The 12,731-nt window shown below is 35.6% G+C and overlaps 1 protein-coding gene across 12 annotated transcripts in view; it reads right to left on the bottom strand.

Moving 5' to 3' along the window:
- The window catches only part of LOC133560244 (adhesion G protein-coupled receptor L3-like), a 422,550-nt gene that overhangs the window by 126,065 nt on the left and 283,754 nt on the right, over nucleotides 1–12,731 (bottom strand). For all 12 annotated transcript variants that reach the window (XM_061912548.1, XM_061912556.1, XM_061912551.1 and 9 more), the window contains exon 8: nucleotides 3,676–4,023. In XM_061912548.1, the coding sequence (XP_061768532.1) occupies nucleotides 3,676–4,023 (348 nt within the window). The remainder of the gene's footprint in view (nucleotides 1–3,675; nucleotides 4,024–12,731) is intronic.

Here is a 12,731-nt window from a genome sequence, read left to right as displayed (position 1 = left end):
CCCGCCTTTCAGGTAACCATCCGTGGTTAAGGTGAAGGAGCATGTACGGTCAGGCCTCGTTATTTTCTGACTGTCATACCTTACTGTCCTTTATCAATTTTGTGGAGCGGAGTAAGCCTGTCTCACAACGCTCTACACTCTGTCTGCTAGGCAAAAAGTTCACATTATTGGTTTCAGGCTTTTTGTTGTTGTTGCTGCAAGACAATTGGATGTATTTCCTATGTTTTGGGGGTGCACGCTAAGTCTTTGCCTCGGTGTGCCAAACCACTTCTTTTACTTTAGCAGCAAAAATGACACCTCGCAAAAATTTGTAAGGTGACGCCGGAAAATTTCCAAAAGGTTTTATGTTTTTTTTATTAATACATCTCAGTTGTTGTGCATACCAGCTACTTTTGGAAAGTGTTTGCTTAGTGATGAAACTTGAATTGTGAATACTGACGTATTTTGTTGTGTCTTATCTGTGCATTGTGGTGACCTTTACCCCATTGCAAAGAAAGACGAACACAAAATCTGCCTAGTGAGTGAGGGAGTTAAAACTAAGGAAAATTAGTCCCTACAACATTCAGAAGTGTTTTGATAAAAATTGGAGCTGTCAAAGTTAATAACTTCATTATAATTTAGTTTAATGGCGCTGATTTTTTTTACGTGCGATTTGTTGTGCACCTGTACTGTTTTGACCCTCTGTCCATTTTGTAGCATGGGAATATACTACAAAATGGACAGAGGGTTACTGTAAAACTTTTACAGTTACTGTAAAACTCCAAGTGGAAAAAAAGAGAGCAGAAATGGATAAAGAAAAGGGTCCATTATGGAAAGCCCAGGTCCCAAGCCATGGTAAGTCGTTCTCACGACAAAACAAGACTTATTTTCATCCACAATCGACTTGTATTCAGAGAAATGGAGCGTCACTTCTGTGTATAGATTACAGTTTACTCCATTGATAACATCAAATGTAGATTGTTACTGTAACTTGCCACATCAATGTGGAATGCACTCCCAACAGGTATAAAAGTAAGTGCATCTCTATATTCCTTCAAAACCGCTCTAAAACAACACCTCCAGGCAACTTCAACCCTTTACTAATACCCTCCTCCATTCACATCCCATCTCCCCGGATTGTAAATAACCTAATGTAAATAATCAAATGTATTTCTAATGTATTTACTTGATCTTATGCTATCTGAACTCACTATGTTCTCTGCTCGCTGTACATATCCTACTAAGTAAGACCTACACTGTTTCAATGTCCATTTCTCTGTTGATGCAAATGTTGATGACTGAAGTACTGATATCAACCAAAGCTCCTCATCCCACCCCCCGGATTGTAAATAATGCAAATAATTCAATGTATATACTATGATGATTAACTTGTGTGATGACTGTATTATGCTGATAGTATATATTTGTACCATGAATTGATTAACGTGGACCCCGACTTAAACCAGTTGAAAAATGTATTCGAGTGTTACCATTTAGTGGTCAATTGTACGGAATATGGACTGAACTGTGCAATCTATTAATAAAAGTTTCAATCAATCAAAGATGGCATAAAATCTCAGCAGGAAAAAATACAGTAGACAGGCAGTTTAGAGTCACTTGTTTGTGTTCTTTGTTCTTGTTACGTTATCAAAACAAGTCACACACTTCCGGCTTCACAATAATATCACTACGTGTCACATCCGGTTTAACTACTACACTAACAAAATGAAAAATGTTTAACTTTACGATTATGCTTTATCAAAGATGTTTTGTAATGTAATCCGTGATATATTTACCCAAATATATATTAGTACATCGATTGAGGCATATAAAGGTGGACTTTTTTTTTTTTGATGTCGTTGTGGCTTGTGCAGCCCTTTGAGACACTTGTGATATTTAGGGCTATATAAATAAACATTGATTGATTGATTGATTGATTTTCTGGCAGATTTAAGTAATTTTATAACATGCTTTGGTTGATAGTCCTCAATTACAGAATGTTTAGCAGGCTGAATATTACATCCTTCCATCTATGCATTTTCTGCTACGTGTCTCTCTCGGGTGGGGGGCTACAACCTATTCCAACTGCACTCGGGCGGAAGGCACTTTATAACTAAATAGGGAAAGTTAAGTCAATGTCATGCAGCCATACAAATATGATGAATTAGTACAACACATGATATACTGAATATCAGAAGCATGCATTCAGGTAGAAATATCAAACATTACAATCAAACCATTATCGTAACAATCCTTATTTTCTGTTATTAAAGCGTAAAATTGGTTTCTAAAAGTGCTCCTACAGCAAGAATACTAATTATGTATTCCTACAAATTATAAAATCTGGCAAGACACCAACGCACTGCAGGGTTTTGTTTTGTTTTTGTCATCAAAAGCGTGTTTGTTTCTATTTTGTGTTGAGCTGTTTAAAAAAATATATATTTTTTTAAATCCTTCATTAAAGCAAACTAATTGTCTAGTCCAGTGGTTCTCAAATGGGGGTACGCGTACCCCTGGGGGTACTTAAGGGTATGCCTAGGGGTACGTGAGATTTTTAAAAAATATTCTAAAAAAAGCAACAATTCAAAAATATTTTATTAATATATTTATTGAATAATACTTCAACACAATATGAATGTAAGTTCATAAACTGATAAAAGAAATGCAACAATGCAATATTCAGTGTTGACAGCTAGATTTTTTGAGGACATGTTCCATAAATATTGATGTTAAAGATTTCTTTTTTTTTGTGAAGAAATGTTTAGAATTAAGTTCATGAATCCAGATGGATCTTTATTACAATCCCCAAAGTGGGAACTTTAAGTTGATGATTAATTCTTTGTTTAGAAATCTTTATTTAAAATTTAATCACTTGTTAATTTTTCAACAAGTGTTTAGTTATGTTTATATCTTTTTTCCAAATAGTTCAAGGAAGACCACTACAAATGAGCAATATTTTGCACTGTTATACAATTTAATAAATCAGAAACTGATGACATAGTGCTGTATTTTACTTCTTTATCTCTTTTTTTCAACCAAAAATGCTTTGGTCTGATTAGGAGGTACTTGAATTGAAAAAAATGTTCACAGGGGGTACATCACTGAAAAAAGGTTGAGAACCACTGGTCTAGTCAATAGTCATGGTAGTATGAACTTGAAAATTGTCTGTCGAGAGTACACCTATTAATAGAGGTGGGAATATTTGGGCACCTAACGATTTGATTAGAAATCGATTATTAATGCATCTTTAATTTATGTACATTGATGCAGTTTTACCTTTTTTTTCCCACTAAATAAGCGTTTATCACTTGCGTCTTTTAAAAAACGTGCGTTGGTAATAAGAACACTTTTGTGAAATTCATGAAAATGTGTGCAAAACTGAAAGATAAGTACCCTGTAATAAAGCAGCTGGTCTGGTCTCTTTGCAGCAGTCAGCCATATTTTAAAACGGAATTATTTTATTTACAGTAAATACATCAATTATCAATTATTGACGCGTACTAATCGATTTTCGAAACGTCTATGTCCGAATTGTAGATAATTTCCCCCACCTCTACTTATTAATAAAGAAAACGTATGTCTGTCTGCGATTGTCGCGATTAATTTTGAGTTAACTGTAAACAAAGTGCGATTCATCGCGATTAGAATTTTGAATCGTCCGACAGTCCTAAGAAAAATGCCAAAATGTTTCGTTACCTATGGTTCCAGGAGGACATGACATCTTAGCAACCATCCCCTGCTTTGTCTTGGGCCAGGAGATGTCCGTCATGACCAGGGGACTGCAGTATTCCACCCTGATGTTAGGAAGCCTGGAGGAAGAGGGTGAATGCTCGTCATTGTCCCCCAGGACTGAGCGTCCCGCGGGGGTCTGGGCTGAAGGGGACGCCGTGGACGTGATTCGGCGCCACTGGGCCGTGGTGACAGGCATTCTGGCCGTGGTGGTCCTTCCTGGTGTGGCTGTGACTGTTGTAGTTGTGGTGGTGGGATGAGTAGTTGTCCTCCTCGTGGTGGTGTCCATGAAGACCATTACGGAAGAGGAAGACTCTGGTGGGGGAGATGACATAAGGATAGGATTACTTTAAAGTTTCCAAACATATCAAGCTTGATGATGCTTGAAGATATTATTATTATTAATAATAATACAAATTATTATTATTTCATCCGTCCATCTTCCTCCCCTTATCTTTTTCCTTTCACAATCTACGAGGAGCTCCCCAGGGTGTTCTAGAAATATGAGGCATTATTATGCACAGCAAACAATGAGTGCTAATTGGCACTAGTGTATACTACAATACACGCAAAGTTCGAATAAACACGTCCTTCTGGTCCTTAAAATACCGATCGCTTTATTCCCGAGATCGTGTTACACAGAAATCCCAATTTTCTACAGTTTTATTTCGAAAGAATACAATAAAATGATCCCCAAACCAGAACTGACAATAGTGGATTACTATCCACTAGTACAGTGGTTCTCAACCTTTTTTCAGTGATGTGAACATTTTTTGGTGTTCTTAGTACTCAACTCAGCATTCTTCTTCCTCCGAACACGACGAGTTGAGTTTATACCAAAATGGATACATGGATGATACAGCAGAGGATTGGGAGAATGTCATGTGGTCAGATGAAACCAAAATAGAACTTTTTGGTATAAACTCAACTTGTCGGGTTTGGAGGAAGAAAAATACTGAGTTGCATCCCAGGAACACCACACCTACTGTGAAGCATGGGGGTGGAAACATCATGCTTTGGGGCTGTTTTTCTGCTAAGGGGACAGGACGATTGATTCGTGTTAAGGAAAGAATGAATGGGGCCATGTATCGTGAGATTTTGAGCCAAAACCTCCTTCCATCAGTGAGAGCTTTGAATGGTTGACCAAATACTTATTTTCCACCATAATTTACAAATAAATTATTTAAAATTCCTACAATGTGAATTCCTGGATTTTTTTTCACATTCTGTCTCTCACAGTTGAAGTGTACCTATGATGAAAATTACAGACCTCTGTCATCATTTTAAGTGGAAGAACTTGCACAATCGGTGGCTGACTAAATACTTTTTTGCCCCACTGTACACCTAAACCGGCACCAATAGGTAAGAAAAGCAGATTTTGCATAATGGCAGCCCTACAATTTAAATTATGCCCACATTTTGTACCCTTTATAGACCTATGTAGTTAAATATTTTTATTAATATTATAATATTGTATATTTTATTATTTATTCCTCTCTGGTAGCAGTCAAGAACCTTTAACAACCCTCTTATATAACAATTTAAAATCAACAGTCAATTTATTCTAGCTGAGAATTTGACCCATCTTTCTATTAAATTAAAAGCACCTTCATCAGCAGCATGCTACTGTAAGAAAGGAAACCAATAAGACACTATGCAGAACACACCATGGTTGTAGTGTATGCAAACACAATGGAAGCACAGAAACACCACCACTGTCACATTAATGAAATCCTAGTGTAAAAAATCCCCCACTGGTGTCTATTAACTCTATTATTTATGATTATGCATTTTATATTTGAGGGGGAGTGACCTCAAATAGACCGCATCCGCCTGTCGGTAAATAGAAGCACCTAGCATGAGGCGATAATTGAAAATGGGCCAAGTTGCTGCTTAGATAGCAAAAGAAGACCGGTGAGGACAGTAAAAGGCAACAGGGCCAGATAAGCGAGCAGCTACATGGTGTGCATATGAGCTTTTTACGATAAGGAACTTATTGCAATAGTAGCCGTGGTCGGGAGGGCCAAATTTGCTGAGGGTATTTTTTTTCTGTAAAAAAAAAAAACGCTGGCTAAAGTGTTTTCGCAGTTAACATCCTCAATAAAAGTCACTAAACTAAACATCACTTAACAACTTATGAGGGAAATACAATCTTGGATTATCACAACTTTGGGAGAAGTATCTTTGAGTTTTAACTGGTTGGACTAAAAAAAGATTTTGGAATAAAAAATACTCTCTAAATCAGGGGTCACCAACGCTGTGCCCGCAGGCACCAGGTAGCCAGTAAGGACCAGATGAGTCGCAAACTGGCCTGTTCTAAAAATAGCTCAAATAGCAGCACTTACCAGTGAGCTTCCTCCAGTTTTTAAATTTTATAAATTTTATTTATTTACTAGCAAGCTGGTCTCGCTTTGCTCAACATTTTTAATTCTAAGAGAGACAAAACTCAAATAGAATTTGAAAATCCCCAAAAATATTTTAAAGACTTGGTCTTCACTTGTTGAAATAAATTAATTTTTTTTTACTTTGCTTCTTATTACTTTCAGAAAGACAATTTTAGAGCAAAAATACAACCTTAAAAATGATTTTAGGATTTTTAAACACATATAACTTTTTACCTTTTAAATTCCTTTCTCTTCTTTCCTGACAATTTGAATCAATGTTCAAGTAAATTTATTTGTTTTATTGTAAAGAATAGTAAATACATTTTAATTAAATTCTTAATTTTAGCTTCTGTTTTTTCAACAAAGAATATTTGTGAAATATTTCTTCAAACTTATTATGATTAAAATTAAAAAAAAATATTCTGTCAAATCTACAAAATCTTTAGAATCAAATTTAAATCTTATTTCAAAATCTTTAAATTTCTTTTAAAATTTTTGTTCTGGAAAATCTCGAAGAAATAATGATTTGTCTTTGTTAGAAATATAGCTTGGTCCAATTTGTTATATATTCTGACAAAATGCAGATTGGATTTTAACCTATTTAAAACATGTCATCAAAATTTGAACATTAATATTAATCAGGAAAAATTACTAATGATGTTCCATAAATTCTTTTTATTTTTTTTAAAAAAAGATTCAAATTAGCTAGTTTTTCTCTACTTTTTTTCGGTTGAATTTTGAATTTTAAAGAGTCGGAATTGAAGATAAACTATCTTTCAAAATTTAATTTTAATTTTTTTCCTGTTTTCTCCTCTTTTATACCGTTCAATTAAGTGGTTTTTTCATCATTTATTCTCTACAAAAAAACTTCCGTAAAAGGAAAAAAAATGTACGACGGAATGACAGACAGAAATACCCTTTATATATATTACAGGTAAATTGAGCATATTGGCTATTTCTGGCAATTTTTTTAAGTGTGTATCAAACTGGTAGCCTTTCCCATTAATCAGTACGCAAGAAGTAGCTCTTGGTTTTAAAAAGGTTGGTGACCCCTGCTCTAAATTGTAAAATTCAGAACTAGGCAAGAATTTAGGGATTAAAGAAAATAATGGCTGTTAAATTGTAAAAACACTATCAATATTGGAGTTTGAATGGTCATCATAGCTTGATGTCTCACAAGATCATATTGTATTGAGATTGTATTGGATTGCACCACATTTTGGGGAGAAAAAACACAGAAAGAAGTTGAATTCAGAATTGGACTGACATTTTTGAGGGTTAAAAACACTTCAGAGTTCTTATTGCTCTCACACAACCCAGCATCATATTACAGGGGAGATTTCACAAATCAGATTGGTGCAGCAGGGTCACGGGAAAAAATAATTTAATTCTTGATCGGTCTAAAATTTTCAGTCTTACTGCAGTTCTAAATTTGCAGAAAATTTGCATGGAGGCCGCACAGTTATGATTAGACAAACATTTGTCGGAAAAAACACTTTTTAAGTTGTGAAATTCATAATTGGACATATATTTTTAGGAAAAACACTCCACACAGTCAAAGTCATTATCGCGGTCACAGGAGACACCATCCAATTATGCAGAGGCTGCACAAGCGAAATCTGGAAAACATTTCCTGTAAAAAAAGTACCGTATTTTTCCGAGTATAGTCGCTCCGGAGTATAAGTCACACCTGCCGAAAATGCATAATAAAGAAGGAAAAAAAACATATATAAGTCGCACTGGAGTGTAAGTCGCATTTTTGGGGGAAATTTATTTAATAAAACTCAACACCAAGAATAGACATTTGAAAGGCAATTCAAAATAAATAAAGGATAGTGAAGAACAGGCTGAATAAGTGTACGTTATATGACACATAAATAACCAACTGAGAAGGTGCCCGGTATGTTAGCGTAACATTTTATGGTTAGAGTCATTCAAATAACTATAACATATACAACATGCTATACGTTTACCAAACAATCTGGGACTCCTAATCGATAAATCCGATGAAATCTTATATGTCTAGTCTCTTACGTGAATGATCTAAATAATATTATTTGATATTTTACGGTAATGTGTTAATTTCACACATAAGTCGCTCCTGAGTATAAGTCGCAGCCCCGGCCAAACTACGAAAAAAACTGCTATTTACTGTCTGAAAAATACGGTACTCAAGAACTTATGAAATTCAGAATTAGAACAGAATTTTCAAGGAAAACTGAGTTTCTAAATGTTTTAAAAGTATGCACACTGTGTGGAGGTTGTACAGTCCAAATCGTTTTGGACCAAACATTTTAGGAGAACAAAAACAGCCCAAAGTTTAAAAATTCAAAATTAAAAAATGCCCAAAATTGAAAAAGCACCTAAGCAGTACAGAACTTTGCGTTCCTACTCCGGCACACTTGATACCAAACAATTCATATTTCAGAAATGGTTTTAGAAATTTCATTGTCTGATTCTGATTCCACACAACACACTGCATTATTTAATGCATATAGTTATTGCATTTTCAAACCAAGTTTTTGCTTTAAAAACTTGCAATTTCCCCAACTTTCTTTGAGGTTTACGTGGCTGTCTAATAAAGACAGTGGGATGCTAATAATTACAGTGTGCAGAGCCTTTTCAAACAATACAAGTTATCTTTTTGTTAATAAGACCGAGCAAAGAAAGATGACTCACAGCTGGAGGTTAATTCAAAGTCGCCAGGAAGCCACGTCTGGAATCTAATTCCATACTTCCGCATGATCCCGTTGAGTGCACAACGAGGTACATTATTCTTTTTTTACGGATGACATCCACGGCCCATGTGTGCATGTTAAATATGCCCGACAAGCCACCAGAGAGCGCTGGGACTTGAAAGTGTCCTTGAGCAAACTTGTCTTCTGTGTCTTTTACGGCGGATTAGCACAAAAAAGGGGGGAAGAGGACCGGCGGGAGGTGGGGACGCTAAGAGCAGACACAGTCCACAGCCGCCATCGCCTTGGAGACAGCACAAGGACATTTTGTTTGGCTGTGTCCACATCCCTGAATCTTTGCTCCGACCCAAAAAGCATTTAAATTAGACAACTTTGAAATCGGACCCACATTTTCAGGAATGATATGCCTCTAAATTCACATTTTTACACTTGATGTCATGCAAGACATATATTGTGTAACGGTTGAACGAATGGGGCTGAACCGAAAACATTTTAAATGTCTTAAAATGTGTATTTACACCAGACTTTTCAGTTAAACGAGGCTCTCAAGTTGCAAAAACATTCTGAGTCTGAACCGCTGTCACTCTTGAAAATATTTCAGAAGCCATAATAATTCAAATTTGGACCGGATTGTTTTGTAAAAAAAAAAAAAAAAAAAAAAAATGGTAAAAGGTGTGGCAATTGGTTACCTTCAAGATTCAAGATTGTTTTTTGTCATATGCAAAGTTAAACAGACAGTTTGTCGTACAATGAAAATCTTACTTTGCTAGTCCACCCTTCAACAAGTCACACGGTACTTAGCTAAAAATAAAAAATAAAAATGTATATACAAGGCACAGTAAGTAACTTAACATTATTGCACATTCTGATTGACAGTCAACAGTATAAATGTGGAGGTGACCTAGGGTCACAGTAGCAGTTAAAGTGTCTTTAGTGATCAAAGGTGAAAAGTGTCTACAGTGATGGTTCACAGTTCGGGGGTGGTCAAGCTAGCGGTCTTTCCTTCAAAAAGACAAGGGTAAAAACCTGCCCAACAATACAGCGAAAAGTCTGGGGTGCTGAATTATTTTTGTACGAAAACAACTCAGAAACCTTGGTAATTAAACTACCATCACACTTGAAGTCACATAGGACACCATCAAATTGTGCGGAGGTTGAGCGGATTGAAACGGACCCAAATTTTCGTGTGGAAAAATTAGCCCAATTTTGTTAAATTCAAAATAATGTATATACGTATGTAAAATTATACAAAACTTTGTCAAGCTAGGACTTGGTCTTGGGTTGTTTTCCCGAGGTGCAAAGCGAATGGAGTGGAAACGGCGTGAAGGTAAAGACATCTTTATTTTAACACTAAAACTAAAAACAGGAACCAACAAAAAGCGCGCACAATGGCGGTACAAAAAACTGGGCTATGAAACAAAAGACTAGCACAAAGGCAATCAACTATAAACATGAAACAAAAACTTGCACTGTGGCATAAATAGCAAGAAAACTTACTGTGACAAGGGTATGAGAAAATCACCATGGATATCATGGGTGCAGGAGGTGATGTTGCCAGACTGACTACCTGGTAACTGTGGCTTAAATAATGAACATGATAAGTGAAAACAGGTGTGAGACAAGACAGGTGAACTAATTGGTCGTCATGGTGACAAAACAGGGAGTGAAAAAAAGGAACTTAAAGAGTCCAAAGGTCAAAAGCACCTGGTATTCCTAGGCAGCCTCCCATCCAAGTACTAACCAAGCCAGACACTGCTTAGCTTTGAGAACAAACGAGATTGGGGATGCTCAGGGTAGTATGGCCATACAAACTCATGATCAGACATGACAGATGAAAACTAATGAGTTGGCATGGTAACAAAACAAACAATGAAATGCAAAACAGAACTAAATGTCCAAAAAACTAAACCGAACATGACCAAAACAAAACATGATCCATAAGTGTGACAAACTTAGTTCCAACTGCTGTTACACCATCATATTGTGCAGCGGTTGTACACATTATTGTATATATTATATACAAATATACTATAATATATCAGTATATATTATAAACTGTATATATAATATGTATATACCACACGTTATACTTTGTATTGCTACTAGGGTACATTTTTAGTCTACTTTTTGTTTTCGCTCTCTTTTTGTGCCCTTGTGTGCATTATCCTTTCCATCCCTCGTAATCGTGCTACTGTGTGGAACAATTTCCTTTATGGATCAATAAAGTTGGTATAAGTCCATGTCTAAAGAGGTCTGGACAACAATAATCAGTAAAACATATTAAGGTATAACTGAAGTTATAAAATACAAAATTGATTCATAGTTTTCAGGAAACATATGCTTCTAAATTCAGGAAATGAACCAACTTCATAATTGCCGTCATGCAAGACAAATATTGTGCAGCGGTTTAATAAATGGTCTGCAACTAAAAAAAGACTCTAAAATCTCCCAAAATTTGTAGTTAAACCAGAATTTGGCTCTAAAGTTAAAATTAAATGTTTGAACCTCCATCATTTTGTGCAGAGGTTGTACGATTTAGAATTCACCTAACATTTCAGAAGAAAATATTCAAGGAGTGATAAAAAAAATAAAATGGACTAGATCATTTTGTACAAATGTGGCAAAAGTTGGGCAAATACACCCAAAGGAGAAGAACCTGAATTGATTTTTGATTTACGCTTCAACATTAATCATTTTACCATGAATTGATTAATGTGGACCCCGACTTAAACAAGTATAAAAACTTAATCGGGTCAATTGTACGGAATATGAACTGAACTGTGCAATCTACTAATAAAAGTTTCTAGCAACCAAACCTCATGAAAAGAAAACAATAAAAATTGGATTTTTGTTAGAAAAGTGTGTCAAAATCTTTTCAATCAATTATAACTTTTTTGTATGTTTATGTATATGTATATTATTTATATACGATTTTGTGAGAAGGAATGCATTTAACAGTTCACGCTTATTCCCAAAATGTAAACACTAACAAAACTATACAAATCTATTGTAAGGATAAGTAAAACTGATATTTCTTTACTTAACTATAATTTGAGCACAAATACACTTCCTACTATAATTTTGACCCATAAAAATACAGAATTATTAAATACAGCAAAAAGTGGGATATTATTGTTATTTCAACTTTTTAATTATTTCATTGATAAACAAGCAACTCAAACATTTTGAATGTGATTTCATGCAATGGAAAACCATCAGTCCAAAACAACATATATAAATGAGGCCGATAGAACTTAGTCGATAAGATTCTGCATTGCCGTTTGCAACAACACCAAACAATCAGAGTCACACCTCTATAACATTTTTACCAAACAGTAATGAAGTAAAAATAAAGTGCAGTAAGTGTCTGCCCCTCAGAAAGGCAATGTTCAACTGAAGTAATCAGAGTTTAAATGAGAATGTGCATTTTGTCTATCTTAAAAGGTAATTAACAGGAACCCGTGCGTGCAGATGAACCAGGATCCTATACAATTACTCATTTTGTTGTCAAGTACTTTCGTCAAACTATTATCGCTAGGTCTCGCCTCGGCAGCACAGGCAGCTTTGTACTCCTTCAAGAAAAGACTTTACTGTGTTGAAGCTTGTCTTGAAACCTCATTTAATTTCTGTCGAACACATTTTTGCAAACTATGAAGGAAATGTGAATAGGGATGTATACCGAGTACCGGTATTTTTAGGTACAGTGTCACGGCCCGGGCGTACCTGTCGCTGATGAGCTTCCATGCCTTCATAAGCCAGTGCAAACCTGCGTTTTGGGACAGAACGTAGCGACCTGTTCCCGTACAGTAAGTGACTCGTATCAAGCTCTAAGCTCTTCCTCTCTTTGTGTTTTCTCTTCCTCCATGTTCATTGTGTGTTGTCTTGTGTCATATCTTCTTGCAGAATTTCTCCGTCCCTGGTTACGAAGGGTGTGTCTCGTCTC

Source organism: Nerophis ophidion, linkage group LG10 (genome assembly GCF_033978795.1).
Source record: "Nerophis ophidion isolate RoL-2023_Sa linkage group LG10, RoL_Noph_v1.0, whole genome shotgun sequence".
Taxonomy (NCBI): domain Eukaryota; kingdom Metazoa; phylum Chordata; class Actinopteri; order Syngnathiformes; family Syngnathidae; genus Nerophis; species Nerophis ophidion.
The sequence above is the reverse complement of the archived record's forward strand: the minus strand, read 5'-3'. Positions and strand labels throughout refer to the sequence as shown.